We start from the raw sequence: 22,291 nt of genomic DNA, 5'->3' as shown, positions 1-22,291 counted from the left end.
AGCATTGTAAATGTGTTGAATTATGCAACACTGTGCTCAAATGAGTATATATATATATATATATATATATATATATATATATATATATATATAAATTTATTTATTTATTTATTTTTATTTAGTGAACCGAAGTCAATTTCACCCAGGTAATTAGTAAATATAAATCAATTTCCATAAGATAGTCAGTAAAATATAAATCAGTTCCCCCAGATACTTAGTATATTTAGATTACTTTTGCTCAGATACTTAGTAGATATAAATCAGTTTTCCTTGTGAAATTAATTTTGATTTACTCAATATTTTTGTACTATTGAACTTATTTGGCATGCTATTACTAAAGCCAACATATTTATTGTTGCTTTTATTACCATTGACTTCATTTTTTTGTTTAAATTTAGTTAATTTATTCAATACTTTTTAATCAAAGTTGTAGTAATTAAAATCTATTCAGTTATATTATGTGTCACTTTGTTGCCATAATATTTTTAAGTAACCACTGGTCACATTTTTTACAGTGTATAAAATTCCTATTATTCATATTCATAGTATAATATTCAGCTGTCTTCTAGTAAGCTGAAGATTAAACGGAATTTTCCCTTTTAGCAAGACAATGACCCAAAGAATACATTCAAACCAACAAAGGGACAGCTTAACCAAAAGATGAATGTTTTTGATTGGCCTAGCCAGAGTCCAGACCTGAATCCATCTAAAAATCTGTGGGGTGACCTGAAGCATGCTGTGCACAAGAGATGCCCTTACAAATGGATGGATCTAGAATGTTTTCAGAAGAAAGAGTGCGAAAATATTGCCAAGGTCAAGATGTGCCACGCTGATCGACTCTTACACAAAATAACTGAGTGCTGTAATAAAATCAAAAGGTGCTTCAACAAAGTATTAGTTTATGGGTGTGCAAACTTATGCAACCAGGCTATTTTAAGTGTTTTCTTTCTTTTTTTCTCTGAAAAGTTTCTGATTGTTTTCACTTTATTTGTATACTTTGCAATTTCACATTAAAGGTGGGAAAAGTTTTGACATGATTTCATCTTAGTTTCATTCTTTTACTTCACAAAACCCTGCCATTGTAACAGGGGTGTGTAGACTTTTATACCCACTGTAAATCCTCTCACAGTGGCGTCTCTAATCGCTTTGTGGAGGCGTTTAGTGTCTCAGACAGACTTGCTGATGTTGTTTCTGACTGTATCACACTCAGGTAATCACTGTCTGTGATTACACACACTCATCCACACCTAGGGGCAATTTATCACAGCCATGTCATCTGCCATACCTGCATGTTTTTGTACAGTGGGAGGAAACCCACATAGATACAGGATAAATCTGGTTAATCTGGTTCACTGAGGGTTTTATACACAGGGTGTTCTCTCACTGAACCAGATTCCCCAGATTCTTCCTGTATCTAAAACAGCTCTACCCACTGTACCACTGTGTCCCTTAGAAATGTATTGTGAAATGTATTGTTCTCTGCTTGATATCGCTTTGCTTGTATCTTTCTCATTTGTAAGTCGCTTTGGATAAAAGCGTCTGCTAAGTGAAGAAATGTAAATGTAAATATAAATGTCTCTTTTTTCATATTCTACACAGCTCTTTATGATTTATGTGTTTGAGCATGTGTGTGTGTGTGTGTGTGTGTGTGTGTGTGTGTGTGTGTAGTTCCTGCTCCTGTTGCATCTGTGTTTATATAAAGTGGACTGTGTGTGTGTGAGTGAGTGAGTGGGGGAGAGAGAGAGAGAGAGAGAGGGAGAGAGAGAGAGAGATTTTACACTGTAAGAAGTTGTAGTTGAAACTCCACCTTTTCTGCTCCTGACTGTGGTCATATCAGGTGAAAGTGAAAGCAGGTAATTTTTGTGTCGAGAAAAACACGAAGCTCTTTGGAACAGAATCGCAGTGAGTACATGAATATAAAGCTGTAATATGTCAGTTTTAGGATTATTTACTAAATGAAGAACATTTCTGTGTTCACTTCCACAGCTGACTTTAATCTTTATTGAATAACGCGCTGTGACGCAGTAACTTAACCTGAGGGAAGTTAACAGACCTGTGTGTCCTGCTGTGTTTCTTACACACAGTGTGTAAAGTTTACAGCTGTTATTTATTAAAGAGGGAATAATATTCATATTCATTATAACAATTCCTGACATATTTCCACTCTCTCTTCTTTATCTCTAACACACACAATAAGCAGAAATAAATATACACACACACATACACGGTGCTATTTTAGACTGAAATGTCGGAAGACCTCTGAACCATCCATGTCAGATCGGAAATTCATAATATATTAGAAATAATTCTATCATTTAGCTCACTTCAGATAAATATCTCAGTGTAGCCTACACCTGCCATATTCTCACGTAAGAAAGTGTATAAAATGATGGTGTATTAGCTATGATACGTGTGTGTATTAATGCAGTCGATCTGTTTTGTGTCACTGTGCTGTTAGAAAATACATGATGATTGAATGTGGTAGTTGTATTAGAATTGTGGATATAAAGGAACAGAATGTTGTTTATGAAATAATTGAAGCATTTGTTGATTACATTGTTGAGAAAACACTGATGTGTATAAAATTTCTACATTCCCTCGATGTTGTATGATACCGTTTTACTGAAATGAAAACCAAAACACTTAAACCATCGGCGTTCATCTTTGTGGAGACCGAGGTGACAGTGTCTGAAGAAATGAAAAAAATATTTATTACATACCTTCTAAACAATGTTCTTTAGGAGGAAAAAATGTTTAAAAGATGATGTTTTAAAAGAATTGTGTGTTTTGTTTAAACTATAAACAAGTTTTCAGAAAATGGTTCGCCTACGAGGATACTTACACAGAACTGTCGTTAAATACATAAGATATTGTCTATGGTGTGACATCCCATGTCCCCACTGACTGACAGTCAAGTCGTGTACATTTATGACCTCTAGTAACACTGTTTGATCTGAATGTGTGATCTTTCCTGGAAGTTTTCTGCCTGTGTGAGATAGAGACGTGTGTTTTCTGGGGGTTTTACTGACCAGAATGCTTACAAATGTGTTTATGTTAATGAATTAATGAGAGAATCGTGCTTCTCAGTGCTTAAATAATGGTTAAGACGTTGTAGTTAAAACACAGAAAAAACTGCAACTATCTGTTACAATGGCTGCTCCGAGAAATCCTAATACCCCAAGAAGAACGTTGTGTATTTCAGCAACAAGAGGACCTGTTGAAATAAGAGAAGACCTGACTTCTGTGCCAAGAAAAAAAACCAAGATGTTAGTTTGATAATTTCTTCATGAAGATATTGTAAAGACGTTGTTGTTTAACCCTGAGCAGGGCGCCAACAACTCCGAAGATCGTCTCTTAAATCCGAGGGTTCTTTAGAAGGTAGTGTCACATTTCATGGGCGGAGACGGAAGCAGATGGAGGTATGCAGATCAACGCAATATAATCCAAGCAATAATTCCAAAGGGGAAAAGTGAAGTTCGTGGTCGTGAAACAGGCAGGGGTCAGGTGATCAGGCAAACAAACAAAACAAGGTAAGGCAGAAATAATAGTCGAGAGCAGAAACAGTGGTCAACGTCACTTATCAAAAATGAGAACGGCAGAGAACAAGTGAATTGAACGTTTACTTTGCAAAGTCTTATTGTTCCCAAAGTCTCTTATATGCTGTGTATGAGTCTGTGTGAGATTAGGTGCAGGTGTGTGTAGTTATAACTCTGGGGAAGGCGAGCGCATGTGTGTGTGGGAAGTTTAGTCCTCAGTAGCCATGTTTGTAGTTCGCGGTGCTTCTTGGGAAACAGAGTCACGGTTTGGCTGTGATATGACCCATTTAAAGATGTTTTAAAAGAAATGGGTGTTTTGTCCATAATGGTAAAAAAGTAAAATGGTTGTACTGCAATGTGAAATAAATCGGTGGAGACACACTGAGTACATTTCTGTTCCACAGTCTATAAGGATCCCCACCCTTCATGTAATGTGAAAAATGTACACACCCTCCGTGACTTCATTACTTAAGGTTTAAACATGTTTATTTTGTGATGGCAGCAGGACAAACCTGTTGTACATTTTGGTATCTGGTGATTTTAGAAGCAGGCCCCAACTGTCAAATATGTTTTGTGAATGTCTTTGTCAGGCAAAGAGCACAATGGCATGGAAAGAGTAAACAAGAGTAATTGTGCTGCTCTGCTTAGGAGTTGTACTTCAACTTGGGAAAATCCCAACATGGTCCTCAGAGGCGTTATCTAAGGCATGCATATATAATATAGATCAGATCACCAGTCTGTCTTTACCCTCTCCTGATCTGGAGTCAAAATTATTACTGTTTATTTCCTTGTATGGGTTTATGACAGTGAGGAGTCACTACAAGCACTATATATACACTACAAGCCAAAATTATAGAAGCAGGTGAGTTATTTTTAAAGGTTCCAAAATAATTGAACAGTTAAGGCATATTTCCACCAGAACAGAATATTAGACATTTAGTGTAAACTAGTGTAAAAATTTTCTCTGAAATATTTCAGTGAAGTTATTTTTTCCATATTAAATGCATTATATTAGAAATGATAGTACAGTCTTTGCTGATCAGTTACCAACTCATACTTTATAATAATTTGTTTAGGAGCATCTGAATCTGGCAAATAACTTTTATTGCATTTAGGCATGCAATAAACATTAATAAACAAATTAGGAAGAAATGGCTTGTACACTCCTGCTGCGGATATAAAGTCAAACCATTTTTTTTTTTTTTCAAACTTCAGCGTGATCCATAGAGTAGCAGAAATTTATGGCACCTTATGAATACCATGTGAAGGATTAAGTTGACTCGTCACTTACAGTTACAAAGACATGTCCTTGTGCAGGATCACCTGCACACCAACACTGACCCGTCTTCTCCCATGTGGACATATAAGAAAAGGCAAAAAGTAATATAAGATATATAAGAATATATTTAATAAAATACGACATTATAAGGAAAAAACATAATAATATTATTTAACAAGGTCTTCAATTCAGCTGTGTTTAAGTGTTAGAGCATTATCGGTATTGAACAGCAGTTGGGACAGTAGTTAGCGACAGTTGGGACAGTAGTGAGCGACAGTTGGGACAGTAGTTAGGGGCAGTTGGGACAGTAGTTAGGGCCAGTTGGGACAGTAGTTAGGGGCAGTTGGGACAGTAGTTAGCAACAGTTGGGACAGTAGTTAGCGGCAGTTGGGAGAGTAATTAGCGGCAGTTGGGACAGTAGTTAGTGACAGTTGGGACAGTAGTTAGGGGCAATTGGGACAGTAGTTAGGGGCAGTTGGGACAGTAGTGAGCGGCAGTTGGGAGAGTAATTAGCGGCAGTTGGGACAGTAGTTAGTGACAGTTGGGACAGTAGTTAGGGGCAATTGGGACAGTAGTTAGGGGCAGTTGGGACAGTAGTGAGCGGCAGTTGGGACAGTAGTTAGCGGCAGTTGGGACAGTAGTTAGGGGCAATTGGGACAGTAGTTAGCGGCAGTTGGGACAGTAGTTAGCGACAGTTGGGACAGTAGTTAGGGGCAATTGGGACAGTAGTTAGGGGCAGTTGGGACAGTAGTTAGCGGCAGTTGGGACAGTAGTTAGTGACAGTTGGGACAGTAGTTAGGGGCAATTGGGACAGTAGTTAGGGGCAGTTGGGACAGTAGTTAGCGGCAGTTGGGACAGTAGTTAGGGGCAATTGGGACAGTAGTTAGCGACAGTTGGGACAGTAGTTAGCGGCAGTTGGGAGAGTAATTAGCGGCAGTTGGGACAGTAGTTAGTGACAGTTGGGACAGTAGTTAGGGGCAATTGGGACAGTAGTTAGGGGCAGTTGGGACAGTAGTTAGCGGCAGTTGGGACAGTAGTTAGGGGCAATTGGGACAGTAGTTAGCGACAGTTGGGACAGTAGTTAGCGGCAGTTGGGACAGTAGTTAGCGGCAGTTGGGACAGTAGTTAGCGACAGTTGGGACAGTAGTTAGCGACAGTTGGGACAGTAGTTAGCGACAGTTGGGACAGTAGTTAGCGGCAGTTGGGACAGTAGTTAGGGGCAGTTGGGACAGTAGTTAGGGGCAGTTGGGACAGTAGTTAGTGACAGTTGGGACAGTAGTTAGGGGTAGTTGGGACAGTAGTTGGGGCAGTTGGGACAGTAGTTAGCGACAGTTGGGACAGTAGTTAGCGGCAGTTGGGACAGTAGTTAGCAGCAGTTGGGACAGTAGTTAGCGACAGTTGGGACAGTAGTTAGGGGCAGTTGGGACAGTAGTTAGCGACAGTTGGGACAGTAGTTAGCGGCAGTTGGGACAGTAGTTAGGGGCAGTTGGGACAGTAGTTAGCGACAGTTGGGACAGTAGTTAGCGACAGTTGGGACAGTAGTTAGCGGCAGTTGGGACAGTAGTTAGGGGCAGTTGGGACAGTAGTTAGGGGCAGTTGGGACAGTAGTTAGTGACAGTTGGGACAGTAGTTAGGGGTAGTTGGGACAGTAGTTGGGGCAGTTGGGACAGTAGTTAGCGACAGTTGGGACAGTAGTTAGCGGCAGTTGGGACAGTAGTTAGCAGCAGTTGGGACAGTAGTTAGCGACAGTTGGGACAGTAGTTAGGGGCGGTTGGGACAGTAGTTAGCGGCGGTTGGGACAGTAGTTAGCGGCAGTTGGGACAGTAGTTAGCGGCAGTTGGGACAGTAGTTAGCGGCAGTTGGGACAGTAGTTAGCGACAGTTGGGACAGTAGTTAGCGGCAGTTGGGACAGTAGTTAGGGGCAGTTGGGACAGTAGTTAGGGGCAGTTGGGACAGTAGTTAGTGACAGTTGGGACAGTAGTTAGGGGTAGTTGGGACAGTAGTTGGGGCAGTTGGGACAGTAGTTAGCGACAGTTGGGACAGTAGTTAGCGGCAGTTGGGACAGTAGTTAGCAGCAGTTGAGACAGTAGTTAGCGGCAGTTGGGACAGTAGTTAGCGACAGTTGGGACAGTAGTTAGGGGCAGTTGGGACAGTAGTTAGCGGCGGTTGGGACAGTAGTTAGCGGCAGTTGGGACAGTAGTTAGTGGCAGTTGGGACAGTAGTTATGGGCAGTACTTCACAATGACTACGTTTACATGGACAGCAGTAATCTAATTATTGACCTTTATGCTGAATAAAACAATATTGTGATTAAGGTAAACACCTTAATCACAAACATGAGTCACTTTTAGAATACTCCTTTCATGTACCTGTTTTACACGTTATAGAACATAGATGGATTAACAGCACACGTCATTACGTCCCCACGCCACGCCGTCCGACGTTCCTCCAGAATTTCACGTATTAACATACAGTTGGTCTTTGTTGTGGGACCGTATACAGTTTTGGGTGTTTTTATTTTAAATTTGATGAAAGCTTCAGGTGCAGTTAATTATTTGTCATGCTGTACACGAAAATAGACAACTGCTTTAAGCCGGGGGCTGTGTCCCAAACCACATACTTACCTACATGCATGTATTTCTTTTACTATATTTAGTGTATTTCACCTACTATATAGCAGGTAAGTACGTGGTTTGGGACACAGCCGTGCTCTCTTGTTTGCCGTAAAACGGTTGCGCACTGCCGTGTGTGTACGTGTCCTGTCGCACAATGCGGGGAAAACTCCCACACAGCGTTAATAGTGTGATTAAGGTGTGTACATGTCTGTAATACTCGTCGATAATGTGACTAAAACAGGAATACTCCACACGTTTTAATTCCATTTGAATGAATGAATGAATGCCTTTTATTGTCACTATACACATGTACAATGAAATTAAGAGCCACTCCTTTTTTGTTCCGTGCCAACATGTACATAAAATAAACAAGAAGAATAAACAAGATAAATAAGATAAATAAACAAGATAAATAAAGAAGATATTGGGGTGGATGGGGGAGGTACTATGAAATGCACAGTTTTGAGACACTATATACATATGCTGTGAACTCAGTACATGTATGTGTTTAGAATGGTAATAGCTTTTGGGAAAAAACTATTCTTAAATCTACTAGTCCTTGTTTTGATGCACCTGTAACGTCTCCCTGAGGGCAACAGATTGAACAGATCAAAGCCAGGGTGAGAGCTGTCCTTAATGATGGTTTTTCCTCTGCTGAGGCAACAGGAGGTGTAAATATCCATCAGGCAGGGGAGAGGGCAGCCAATGATCTTCTGTGCTGCTCTTACTACTGTCTGAAGCCTCTCCCTGTCTGCTGCGGTGCAGCTACCGTACCACACCGTGATACAGTATGTCAGCAAGCTCTCAACGGACGAGCAGTAGAAGATCAGCAGCAGATTGGGGACCAGATTGTACTTCCTGAGAACCCTCAGGTTCTCAGGTTCCTGAGAACCCTCAGGAAGTGTAGCCGCGTTTGAGCCTTCTTAATAACCGTTGTGATGTCCGTCCAGGAGATGTCAGCAGAGATAAGGACGCCAAGAAACCGGAAGGTGTGGACCCTCTCCACACACTCAATTTGTGTTTACTTCAAGTATGACTTCGAGTATGACCACTAACCGTCTTAAAATCTACAGGTGACAGGGCTTTTTCTGTCTCTGCTCCTTTCCTTTGGAACTCTCTTCCTCCTGAACTTAGGGAAGCTCAGACCTTTGGCATTTTTAAAGCTCAACACAAGTTTTTTAAACTTGCATTTGACTGTTGATGTTTAATTCTTCTTATTATCATTGTTGTTATTCTTATTAACTTTTATGATTTTTTTTTCTTTCTGTGTACTGTTTTTTTTGATGTACAGCACTTTGAGATGCTGCTTTTAAAGGCGCTTTATAAAAGAAAGTTTATTATTATTAGTAGTAGTATGACTTTAGTCAGATTAAGGTCATCACTAATCGCTGTTTACATGCTAGTTTCTTAATCAGGGTATCATCTTAATCAGATTAATATCGGATTATTTTTGTCCATGTAAACGTACTGATTGGCTGTGTGTCTAAGAGTGTCTTAAGTAGTGTGGTGTGATTGAGATTGTAATTGGGAACAGGTGTGTCTGATTAGTTCTCAAGAGAAGGTGATATGACAGTGTGTAGCTTTGGGAGTTGTAGTCATTGGCCATGTTTGTAGTTCATGGTGCATTCTGGTAAATGGAGTCGCTGGTTTTCCGTGACATGACAGCCCCCAGCCCCCCCCCCCCCCCCAGGCGCCAAGTGCCAAAAAACACTCCCTCCCCGGGAGGTCCTTGCCCTCTGGGCAAAATGTTTACACACCCCTTCAGGTCCAACAAGTAGCAGGTTCCTCAAAGAGCAGACATGAGATTGGGGATGGTTTGGCAGGGTCATTAGGCAAGACCCAGGCTTGGGAAGTTGTGTCGTCAGCTTTAGAGGGGGGCCTGACTTGGTAGGCCATCTCGTCTGCCTTTCTTGTGTGTGGAGCGATGTCCTCCATACAGCATGGAGGCAGAACGGCGTCCTCCAAGCGGAGCAGGATGGCAGAGCAAAGTTCTCAGTTGAGCAGGAAGGCAGAGCGACGTCCTCAGTGGAGGTCACTCTCTTGGGAGGCTGCCTCGTCGACCTTGGACAGGAACTTGACTTGGGAGGCCACCTCGTGGACAGGAGTTCTGGAGCTGAGGTCGCCACGTTGACCTCCGACAGATGTTCAGCAGGTCAGACCACCTCGTAGGTCTCATGCTGGAGCTCTGGAGATGAGGTTGCCACATTGACCTCTGGCTGGAGCTCGGCGGTTGGACTGACTCGTGGGTCTCAGGTTGAAGCTCTGTTCTTGCTCTCTTGTGGAGCAGTTTGTGGGAACTGCATTTGAAACGTTCCATTTGAAACATGTGATATGACACATATAAGCGATAGGAGAACTGTGCCTTAATTTCCTTAAGAAGTTTATTACAGGTTTATGAGTTATTTTTTACTTAAAAGTGAAAATGTAAATTTTGCCAAAAAGGTGATCATGACTGGCCTGGTTTCAAATTCACATCAATAGCCTTCCAGCGGTGGGTGAAAAAAGATCAACATGTGGAAATTATGATTATTGCCAACCAACACTATCAGCTACAACTTCATTGTCTTCATAAATCAATGCTTTTTAAGCCCAGAGAATCCTTTCATTTCTGTTGATATATACATAATATAATCAAAAGATTCTGAGAATCTGCAGAAATCTCTGTGCACAAGGGACGATGGTGAAAATCAATACTGCATGCCCGTGATCTTCGGGCCCTCAGGCGGCACTGCATTAGAACCAGGCATGTTTCTGTAACGGAAATCACTGCATGGGCTCAGAAACACCTCCAGAACTCATTGTCTGTGAACACAGTTCACCGTGCCATCCACAAATGCTGGTTACAGCTCTATCATGCAAAGAAGAAGCCATATGTGAACATGATCCAGAAACGCTGCCGTCTTCTCTGGGCCAAAGCTCATTTAAAATGGACTGGGGCAGAGTGGAAAACTGTTCTGTGGTCAGACGAACTGAAATTTGAAATTCTTTTTGGAAACCATGGAGGCCGCATCCTCTAAACTAAAGAGGAGAGGGACCATCCTGCTTTTTTATCAGTGCTCAGTTCAAAGGCCTGCATCTCTGATGGTATGGGGTGCATTAGTGCCTATGGAATGGGCAGCTTGCACATCTGGAAAGGCACCATCAATGCTGAAAGGTATATACAGGTTTTAGAGCAACATCTGCTTCCATCCAGATGACGTCTTTTTCAGGGAAAATGGCAATGCTAAACCACCTACTGCATCTATTACAACAGCATGACTTCATAGTATAAGAGTCCGGGTGCTGAACTGGCCTGCCTACAGTCCAGACCGTTCACCAATTGAAAACATTTGGCACATCAGGGTATACCCCGGTGTCCTGCCGAAATTCCCCCATTGGCCTTTCTCTATCATGGCCCCCTAATAATCCCCATCTCTGAATTGGCTATATCACTCTCTCCCCTCCACTAATAGTTGGTGTGTGATAGGCGTCCTGGTGCACTATGGCTGCTGTCGCGTCATCCAGGTGGATGCTACACACTAGTGGTGGTTGAGGAGATGTCAACCCCCCCCCCCCCCCCACTATGTAAAGTGCTTTGAGTGTCTAGAAGAGTGTTACATAAATGTAACTGTAACTAACTAAAAAAAAATCATGAGACGAAAAATACAACAAAGAAGACCCTGGACTGTTGAGCAGCTAGAATCCTGTATCAGACGAATGGGACAACATTCCTCTCCCAAAACTCCAGCAACTGGTCTCCTCAGATCCCAGACGTATACGGACTGTTGTTAAAAGAAGAGGGGATGCTACACAGCGGTAGACATGGACCTGTCCCAACTTTTTTGAGACGTGTTGCAGTCATCAAATTCAACATTACCTTATTTTTTCCTTAAAATGGTACATTTTCCTCAGTTTGAACATTTGATGTTTTCTATGTTTTATTGTGAATAAAATATGGATTTATGAGATTTGTGAGCCAAGATTTGTGTTTTTATTTACATTTTACACAGCATCCCAACTTTTTTGGAATTGGGGTATGTATTATAAATAAAAAATATATATTATAAATTATATATATAAATATAAATTTATTTTTATTTTATTTTCTATATTAATATATATATATATATATATATATATATATATATATATATATATATATATATATATATATATATATATAAATTTGGGGTTATACAGTATATATATTAGTAATTTATTTATGCCAATTTTATATTCCCCTGTTGTTATCTCAGCAGGACTCATCTAAACTAATACTAAGAGACAGCAGACATTAGACTTTCTGAAATAATGTCGGGGGAGTGTGAGGAACTCAGAACATCTGAAATGAGTCATCAAGAGGAGCAGCACAAGATCCAAAGGTAAGCATGTAGAATGCAAAAATGTGATATAATCTACTGATACCTTTGATTGTTCTAAATTTTAAAAAAGGAAATCTACATGCACTAACCTAAATTTATGATGGATGTGTTAAAAGTTCTGAATCGAGGAGGGTCTGACTGAAATATTGTATAGAATTTAATGTTATTATTTTTTAAAGCAGTGTTTTAAAAATGCTTAAGAAAAAAAATTAAAAATGAGTATCGTGAGACGCTTAATAAATGGTGAACAAATGGGACCAAATCTGAAAACTAGTAGCGAACTAGCAACATACTGGTAACGGTTAAATGCCAGAGTTTTACATGTTATGATCAAATGTATGCTAGTAGGAAGTATACGAGTGTGTTTAAAAAAACAAAACTGTTAAACTGAAAGAACAGGTCCGGAAATCTCTGTGAACAGAACCAACAGAACCAAGACCAGTAGAGTTGCGTGATAAAGTCAGAGTAATGTAATAATTAATGACAATTTAAAAAAGGAGAAAGGTGAAACAGAGACCTCTGGTGGCAGTGAGGGGAAGTGCCAGGTTTGGATGTGTCTTTATACAGTTTGAAGGGGTTTAGCATCCTGAGGTCCCTACAATTTACTACATTAACTGCTTAAATTCCTTTCTTTCTGTTCTTTAGTGGAATTAAGAAAAGGACAGTTTCACCTGTATCCAGCTGCGTGTCCTATAAGAGTGACCAATCACTGCCACCTCGACCTAATTTTAAAGGTGGAACATCCTCTGTGGAAAGGTATTCCTCTTTCTTCTTCTCATTCAATTCTCTGAACATCTTTAGAAATGACTCCAGAGAGGAGAATTGATGTTACCTTCAATATAATGTTATTTAGTGCTGAATTTACTTGATTTAATATTAATTAGTAAATCTAAAAATCACTGCTATCATATTCACAGCTCATATGAACTGCTATGAAAATTTGTTCTAGTTGTATCACTATTCATAATAATCCCCTAATAATAATAATAATAGTAATATATAATAATTCTCTTGTTAGGTGATTTACAGAACTGCACTCAGGAAGTCCATGGACAAAAGTTATATATGGCAGCATTATTGCTTTAGCAGCTGATTAATAATTATACAATCTGAGGGAGTCGGGAAGCATCCTGAGATCTGCATCACAGTGTTTTGTAGATAGAATCGCTAAAGCAATTTTTCCTCTACTCTTTAGTGGAACTGTGGAAAGGTCAAATTCTCCTGTATCCAGCTGCGTGTCCTTTAAGAGTGACCACTCACTGCCAATTCCTCTCAACTTTAAAGATGAAACATCATCTGTGGAAAGGTATTCCTCTCTTCTTCTCACTTATTCTAGTCTTGTGTCATGTAGGTTTAATATATTGTGCTATGCCTACACGTGAGTGCAAAAGTTAGCACCCCTGTGGTTTCTGGGTAGAAAAGGAAAAGTTTGTCAATAAGGGAATCTGCCAATAGCCCTTGGTAAACTCCAGGATAGAATAAAAACGAGCTGTACCCAGGCGTTCCAGAAGCTCGTCAGTACAAGGCGTGACTGAACACTCAGGCTTGGGCTGTTCCAGCCACTGTAGGACAGATTTATTTAATGCTAATAGCTAGCATTTTCACAATTCATTCTGAACCACTTTTCTTTTGTGTTCCTGTAAGCAGTACGGCTGGACACACACAAAGGGGGTGTGGTTAGAGGTCAGAGGAGTCTCAGTGTTGTGTTCCATTAGATCAGTGCAACACCCAAACCTAACCTAGTGTCCAAATTGCTCCATACGAGGATTAGAGATGGTGTCCAAATGGGTTCTGAGTGAGATCCACTGTTTTTGCACTGAGCCACAGCTCATCTCTCTCTGCCACCATCATTACCAGAGCAACAGGAACCACCACTGTTTGAGGAAATTGTGGTGGTGAATCTACCATATTTATCCCCTCTCATAGCCGACTTCCCCAACCCAACATGTGACCTTGAAGGACTCTTCCTGCTTGTCAGTAATCATAAGTAATTACGAGCTAGAGGTGAGAAGGTAAACAGGTGCTTTATCTCCTGGTGCAAATTGTCCCAACTGGAAACACACATTATAGTGCCATTGCTGCCTTTCCTGTGCCCGAAGCCAGTTCTCCCATGATAAGAGCTGAGTGTGTGTGTGGAGTTTCAGGGGTTCAGATATCACAGCTGTGTGGACCAGAGCTGTAGGATGTGTGCTGAGGTTTAAAAAAAAAGAGTAATTTACAATGTTTGTTTATCCACAGAAACCAAAAACAGAAACCAAAAATCGACTGCAGAAATCGGATGGAGTCCATATTCAAGGTGTGTGTGTGTGTGTGTGTGTGTGTGTGTGTGTGTGTGTGTGTTTTTAATATACACTTCTTTAAAAATTAAAAAGTAGATTAAAGTAATTTACAGTGAACTTTATAGTAAACAGTTTACAGTTACTGCAGCATTATGTGTAATCAGACAAAAGTGCATTTCAGTCTGTTTTAAAGTTACAGCTTTACCTCTGATGTACAAAATGCTGACACTGGAGACTCCTTCCATAAATGTTAAATAAACATCTCCTTACAGAAATCTTTACTATATTAACAATTACTCATATTTTAAAATCTATTTATGTGGAGCGTTCTCCGTACAAGTCCCTGTAAATCAGCTGTTACTATAGAAACATATTAGAATGAGAAAATGAATCCAGTTAACACCTTCTGACCAATCAGAATCCAGAATTCACCAGCAATGTGGTATAAAATCATATAACAGATTATGTAGCATTTTATTGATTTAGTAATTTGATGTTATTGTGTTGTTTAAATCAGGAGCTGGAGCACAAAGTCATCACTCTGTTGAAGAATGAGCTGAACAGGTTCAAGATGCTACTGAGTACTGATTTCCCAGCATGCTCTGAGGAGGAAGAGGAGGAGCAGGATCTGCACTGTTTCAATAAGGGTGTGCTGAAGATCACACTGCACATCCTGGAGAACATGGAGCAGACAGATCTCACTCACACACTGCAGATCAGTAAGAGCTTTAGATTATTACAATATTCTATCACTTTAAATAACACACTGGGCCACTGGTCTATTTTCATACTGATTTTTATCCTAATGAATACAGTTTTTTTAGTATCCATAGTAGTATCCATACATTACAATAATGACCATCACATTTTTCCTGTTTGTTAGAGCTGGGATCTGTTTATCAGCGAAAGCTCAAATCCAGACTTCTAGATAAATTTAAAAGAATTAATGAAGGAATCTCACAGCATGGGACATCAACACTTCTGAATCAGATCTACACAGAGCTCTACGTCACAGAGGGTGGGAGTGGAGACGTCAATAAAGAACATGAGGTGAGACAGATTGAGACAGCGTCCAGGAGACCAGCAGCAGAGGAGACACCCATCAAATGTAATGAGCTCTTTAAAGACAAGTCCATCAGAAGAGTGCTGACTAAAGGAGTAGCTGGAATTGGAAAAACAGTCTCTGTGCAGAAGTTCATTCTGGACTGGGCTGAAGGTAAAGAGAATCAGGACGTCACCTTCATGTTTCCACTTCCCTTTAGAGAGCTGAATTTGGTGAAGCAGGGGACCTTCAGTCTGATGAGCCTTCTTCATCAGTTTTTCCCTGACATTAAGGACTTGGAAGTAATAGACAGTGACACCTACAAAGTCCTGTTCATCTTTGATGGTCTGGATGAGTGTCGACTTCCTCTAAATTTCCAGAAGAATGAGATGTTGAGTGATGTGACAGAGTCAGTCTCAGTGGATGTGCTGCTGACAAACCTCATCAAGGGGAATCTGCTTCCCTCTGCTCACCTCTGGATAACCACTCGACCAGCAGCAGCCAATCAGATCCCTCCTGAGTGTGTAGACCAGGTAACAGAGGTACGAGGGTTCAGTGATCCTCAGAAAGAGGAGTACTTCAGGAAGAGGATCAGTGATCAGAGCCTGTCCAATAAAATCATCACACACATGAAGTCTTCCAGAAGCCTCTTCATCATGTGTCACATCCCAGTCTTCTGCTGGATCTCAGCCACTGTTCTAGAGAGAATGTTGGGTGAAGCAAAGATTGGAGAGATCCCCAAGACTCTGACTCAAATGTTCACACACTTCCTGATCTTTCAGATCAAACACAAGGACCAAAAGTACCATCAGAAATGTGACCTTGACATTCCCCAGGCCAGAGCGAGTATCCTGGCACTGGGAAAACTGGCTTTCCAACAGCTGGAGAAAGGAAACCTGATGTTCTATGAGGAAGACCTGAGAGAGTGTGGCATTGATGTCAGAGAAGTGACAGTGTACTCAGGAGTGTGTACCCAAATCTTCAGAGCAGAGTCTGGACTCCACCTGCTGAAGATGTTCAGCTTTGTGCATCTGAGTGTTCAGGAGTTTTTGGCTGCATTATATGCATTTCTCTGCTTCCTTGACAAAAACCCAACAAAAGAACAAACCACTGATCTTTCTGGTCTTTTCAACATATCAGAAATGTCTGACTTCCTCAAGAGTGCAGTGGATCAGGCCTTACAGAGTGACAACGGACACTTGGATCTTTTCCTCCGCTTCCTTCTGGGCCTCTCAGTGGAGTCTAATCGGGAGCTCATTCGAGGTCTGCTGACACACAAAGGAAACAGCTCTGACTGTCAGAAGGACATAGTTGAGTACATCAAGTTCAAGTTTGAACACAATCCATCTCCAGAGAGATCCATCAATCTGTTCTACTGTCTGAACGAGTTACAAGATGATTCACTAGTGAAAGAGATCCAAAGCCGCATGAGCTCAGGACGTCTCTCTGAAGCTGAACTCTCACCTGCTCAGTGGTCTGCTCTGGTCTTTGTGTTGCTGACATCAGAGGAGGATCTGGAAGTGTTTGAGCTACAGAAGTTCATAAAGTCAGATGAATGCTTTAAGAGACTGCTACCAGTCGTCCGGGAAGCCACAAGAGTTCTGTAAGTAAAAGCTGTTTCTCTATTAAACTCAGTGTTTAGGAATGAGAGGAGCTGTTCTGAGTGGATTTCACAGCAATACGCCTAACTACTCTTTATAATTTATTCATCCTAAATAGGGAAACGTTGTTACTGATACTGGTACCGATACCAACATCTGATACATTTTCTGATGTGACATTTTCTCCTTTCAGGCTCAGCGAGTGTAACCTGACAGAGAGAAGCTGCTTGGCTTTACACACAGTTCTCAGCTCAGAATCCTCCAAGCTGACTGAGGTGGATCTGAGCAGTAATCCTCTGGAGGACTCAGGAGTGAAGCTGCTTTGTGCTGGACTGAAGAGTCCAAACTGTAAGCTGGAGAAACTGAGGTCAGTTCATCTCTCCTGTTGAGAGAGAGAGAATGTTTGTACATTATACAACATCTCTAGCGTTACTTGTTGCAGAGCTGCCAACATTACTAACAAGAAACTCACAGCAGGAAAAACAGAATATGATGGGGGTCGGTGCTAAGTGCATGAACTATAAAAATGTATCTGCAGAAGTGGAATAATAAGCAAGGATTTATTTTGTCCTTCGTTTAGACTTTCAAACTGCAGTATAACAGAGGAAGGATACGCTGCTCTGGCTGAAGCTCTGAAATCATCACACCTGATAGAGCTGGATCTCAGAGGGAACGACCCTGGAGCATCAGGAGTGAAGCTGCTCACTGATGTACTACAGGATCCACACTGTACACTGGAGACACTGAGGTGAGCAAATTATACATAACAAATACGTTATTATCATTATTATTGTGAAGAAAATATTCATGAAAATGTGTTCATGATTGTGTCACCATTAAATATTAAATATGTTTATGATTTAGATGTTACGCAAGTACGTGTGTGGTAAATAGGATCTGAATCTGGCCTGCAGCCTCGTTTCATTTGATTCACATAAACTAATAAAATACTGAAACGGCCTGTAACACACTACTGCTCAACACTGTGACACTATTCAGAATTCACAGCAGACCTGTAGTGTAGCGACTGCCATTGTACAGCGTGCACTGACTCCTGTCACAGAGCTGAAACACAGATTACAATCAACACCTGTGTGCTGCTCTTTATATCATTCACACTCGCGTCTAAAAACCAGTCGTGTGTTGTGTGGCAGTGATGTGACCTGAAATTCACTTCTGAGAGATGAGGAAATATACAAAATAAAATCATGATTGTTTTTCTAATCTGAACAGTTAAATTGGTAACATTATTGTAAAATACATTTTCTTATCATAGCAGCTGCTATCCAATAAAATGTGATAAAGATAGGAATGCATTTATAGAAACATTTTATACAATCAGTATAAAAGTTAATACCTAATAGTGTGCACACATTAATAGCCCTTTCTTTTCCTTACAAATATCATATTCTATTTTTTCCTAATAATCCTATTCTAATGATTTTACAGTCTAGGTTATTTGTGGTAACTGATAAAAAATTTTAAATAAGTAAAAGAATATATAAAGACTTCAGTTACAGTCCTTCAGGGTCTCACAAAAATACTGATGTGGCCCGGGCACAGTTTGAGCCTGACCCCCGACCTACACCTGTAGGTGTAACTGTATTGTGTGTTTTCTCTGCAGTCTGTTGAAAAGTGAGGCAGAGGAAGCCTGTGCTTATTTAACTGAAGTTCTGGGTCCAAACCCTTTACTGCAGAGAGAACTGGATCTGAGTGGGAAAATATCTGGAGACTCAGGAGTGAAGCAGCTCTCTGCTCTACTGAAGGATCCACACTGCAGACCTGAGAGACTCAGGTGTGGGGTCTGATTTCTGCACCTAATCTTATTCTCTTTGGTGGTAGTAGCAAAGGAGGTGGAATGACATCACTTTAAACATATTTATAATATTCAGGAACGATTAGTCATCATCAGAGTAGTTAGGTTTGTGGTTTTTGTTTGTGTAATGTTCTTCCCAGTTTGGTCACCTTCCAGTTCTAACCCACCAGATAGACACATCTCCCCTATCACATGACAGCTTAGCTAGTTTCAGGCTAACAGGTGCCGCCTCCCAGATACGTGAAGCCAACCACATCTTTTCAAACTGCTGCTCATGCTGCGTCATAAGGCAGCGTAACACACTCAGAGGAAAGTGCTATCTGCCCTCTTCCGCATACACGACCTCACAAATGCCCACGATTGGCTAGTGTCACTGTGATTGACAGGGGAGAGACAGTATGCCCCTCCCATCCTGAGAGCATGGCTAGTTTTGTTCCTTTGGCTCCCGTCCACAGATGGCTGTGCATTACAGAGGTTCAATCTCTCAGTCTCGTGATGTTAGGGCGAGCGCTTTTCCTGTTGCACCACACAGGAGCCCATGTTACTGTTTTTAAACTAAACATTTCTCCTCTTCCTCCAGACTTTCAGACTGTAATATTAAACAGGAAGGATACGCTGCTCTGGCTGAAGCTCTGAAATCAAACCCCTCATCACACCTGATAGAGCTGGACCTCAGAGGGAACGACCCTGGAGACTCAGGAATGAAGCAGCTCAGGAATTTAATAAATGATCCAAAATGTAAAATGAAGACACTGAGGTGAGTTTTTTTCCCAGAATTTGTAAAATCCAGCCTTAAATTCTGAGTAATTTCTGTTGATTAGTAACACTGGTCAGACTGCTTCAGTTTCTCTGTTTACACCACTGTATAGCTGATCAGTACATATCTCTGAAGAACAAACACTTTGCCACGTGTACATTACATACAGTACAATTCTTTTCTACTAATCCTCCTCTGCCCCAAGTGCACTACACACGTACACGCTTACATGGACTTTTAATATTTTTTAATTACTTCATTTTATTCCAATATTAATTCCAATTATAAACCGAAGTAAGATATTTTAAGCAAGAAAAGTGCTGAAGTAAGTGTACTAATGTTTAGGAGTAGTGTTAGACTATTTCCACCATTGTGGACTGGACATTTACTAAATAAAAGTACCACTGCATTGGTGTAAATATAATTAGTGTTAGCATTTCTCTGTTCTTTCTCTCTCTACAGGTTGCTGAAAAGTCCTGATGCACAGAAAGCTTATGATCATCTGAGTGAAGTTCTGGGTATAAACCCGATACTGCAGACGGATCTGGATCTGAGTGGGAAAATAGAAGGAGACTCAGGAGTAGAGCAACTCTCTGCTTTACTGAAGGATCTACTGAAGGATCCACACTGCAGACCTGACAAACTTCAGTAAGGAGTTTATTTCTTTATTAATTTAGAAACTTTAATTACACATGTAAAGGATGAATGGTTTGTTTTCAGTATCTTTTCAGTAGTAATGAGTAGTTTGAGGAGAAATAAATACACACCAAACACAGACATATTAAATATTAATGGGATATTTTCTACCCATAATTCCACAGTTAAGTGTGATTAATTGTGCTTTCAGGCTCAGTGAGTGTAATCTGACAGAGAAAGGATGTTCAGCTCTGCTCACAGCTCTCAGATCAGAATCCTCCACCCTGAGGGAGCTGAATCTGAGTAAGAACAGGATTCAGGATTCAGGAGTGAAGCTGCTCTCTGCAGTACTGAAGAATAAAGACTGTAAACTGGAGACTGTGAGGTGACGTCTAGTTACTACACAAACATGTAATACACTGACAGTATTGAACTCTGACTGTACACTGAGATCAACGTTCCAGAATATTGTGGTTTCTTATCTTAGTCACCATAATTGGTGTTTAATAGAGAGAACGACACGAGCACACAGAGCAGTATCAGAGCAGACTGAATAATTATCATATGAGAGAGAGAGAGAGAGAGAGAGAGAGAGAGAGAGAGAGAGAGAGAGAGAGCGAGCACTGAGTACTGAGACACACACTTCCTTTTGCCAGGTCAATACCTTGCTAGCGAGTCATGGTTCAGTTCTCCCTCACGCTGTCTATTAAATATACTGTTTAATTATCAAAACTCATTAGGAGTTCATTATTAACAGCACATGGCAGCAACCAGCATAAAGAGAGTGAAAGAAAATGTTCCCTGATTGATTAATAATAAATACTGATAAAGTAGGATTCTCATTTCAGGATCAGTATTGGTGTAGCCGAGTACCACAAAATATGTACTAGTACTCAGTCTGAAAAAACTGCATCAGTCTATCCCTGATACTGACCCGACCTCTTATCACCATCATAACACTGTGGTAGTTGTAGTAATACCGTGAACATACTGTGTATAGCAGTGATTTTATTCACTAACAGCTCAATGTTTTCTGAGTTCCTCTGACATTTTCTCCTTTCAGGCTCAGCGAGTGTAACCTGACAGAGAGAAGCTGCTCGGCTTTACACACAGTTCTCAGCTCAGAATCCTCCAAGCTGACTGAGGTGGATCTGAACAGTAATCCTCTGGAGGACTCAGGAGTGAAGCTGCTTTGTGCTGGACTGAAGAGTCCAAACTGTAAACTGGAGAAACTGAGGTCAGTTCTTCTCTCCTGTTCAGTAGACTTTATCTGAAGCTTTGATTATTGCTTACTTAACTAATACACAAAGAATAAAGAGGAAAAATAATTTCAGAAATGTTTATTTTTAGATCTGTATAGCGGTATGCTACGTGTAAATGCTAAATTTGACTTTATCTGAAGTTGTGTATAAATCCCCTTTACACCTCAAACGAAGAACAAATGAAGTGTTTGGATTTTCAGGTTTATAGTTAGATAGCTGAATAAATTCTATATGTTCAAACATAATTTTCACTTTAATTCTGATTTGCATCCATACTACTTGGGGTGTAACTATACACAAAATTCAAATTTAATATGATACGTCCATATGTCGTGTCTCAATTTAAACATTCTACATTATAAAAGTACAATAATGGAGAATTAATAATGGCAATGTTTTTGTGATCTATTAGACTCTTTGTAATCAAAAGCTGTGCATTATAATGGAACAAAAGTAAACATAACTAATTAATCATAAGGTCTGTGGTCAAGACAGCTAATGTGCACTGGTGGGCAGGTCTCAGCACACGTTCAACCTCCATCTCCAAAACTGCATTAAAATGAGTGAAATTAGCCCCGATAAATTCAGGCATTGGAAAAGGGCGGAGTATTTTCTTCTTTTTCTAAGTCTGTTCATCCAGACGTGTTTACTGTGGTGTGAACACATTTTTTAATTTTTTTCAAATCTAGCTGTAATGTGTGTAGAGATTCTGGATGCAATGCCTAAAATCAACATGGTGTTTATTTGTGATCCCCAAAACATGGTCAAAGTCTGAAGCAGTGGTAGGTACACAGTTAGGCAGCATTATAAAAATATCATCCGTACACAAAAATGGGAACCAGATGAGAGTCGAAACCAAGAACCACTATGGAGCTAGGAACTTAGGAAATGACACTCAGTAACACACATACACTATATTGCCAAAAGTTTGTGGACACCTGACCATCACAGCCATATGTGCTTGTTGAACATCCCATTCCAGATGTTTCCCCCTTTACTGTTATAATGCACTCCACTCTTCTGGGAAGGTGTTCCACTAGATTTTAGGGTGTGGCTGTGGGGATTTGTGTTCATTCAGCTACAAGAGCATTAGTGAGGTCAGGCACT

The 22,291-nt window shown here is 40.5% G+C and overlaps 1 protein-coding gene across 1 annotated transcript in view; it reads left to right on the top strand.

Annotated features, from left to right (window-relative positions):
• The first annotated feature begins 955 nt into the window (after window positions 1–955).
• Window positions 956–22,291, top strand: part of LOC128606305 (NACHT, LRR and PYD domains-containing protein 3-like) — a 34,407-nt gene continuing 13,071 nt past the window's right edge. The window contains exons 1-7 of the mRNA XM_053622340.1: window positions 956–1,902; window positions 11,666–11,791; window positions 12,437–12,547; window positions 14,030–14,087; window positions 14,588–14,789; window positions 14,954–16,715; window positions 20,986–21,159. Of these exons, the coding sequence (XP_053478315.1) occupies window positions 11,721–11,791; window positions 12,437–12,547; window positions 14,030–14,087; window positions 14,588–14,789; window positions 14,954–16,715; window positions 20,986–21,159 (2,378 nt within the window). The 5' untranslated portion in view covers window positions 956–1,902; window positions 11,666–11,720. The remainder of the gene's footprint in view (window positions 1,903–11,665; window positions 11,792–12,436; window positions 12,548–14,029; window positions 14,088–14,587; window positions 14,790–14,953; window positions 16,716–20,985; window positions 21,160–22,291) is intronic.

The sequence above is a fragment of the Ictalurus furcatus genome, chromosome 4, assembly GCF_023375685.1.
Source record: "Ictalurus furcatus strain D&B chromosome 4, Billie_1.0, whole genome shotgun sequence".
NCBI lineage: Eukaryota > Metazoa > Chordata > Actinopteri > Siluriformes > Ictaluridae > Ictalurus > Ictalurus furcatus.
Note: the sequence above shows the minus strand (reverse complement) of the source record. Positions and strands in the feature narration are given on the sequence as shown.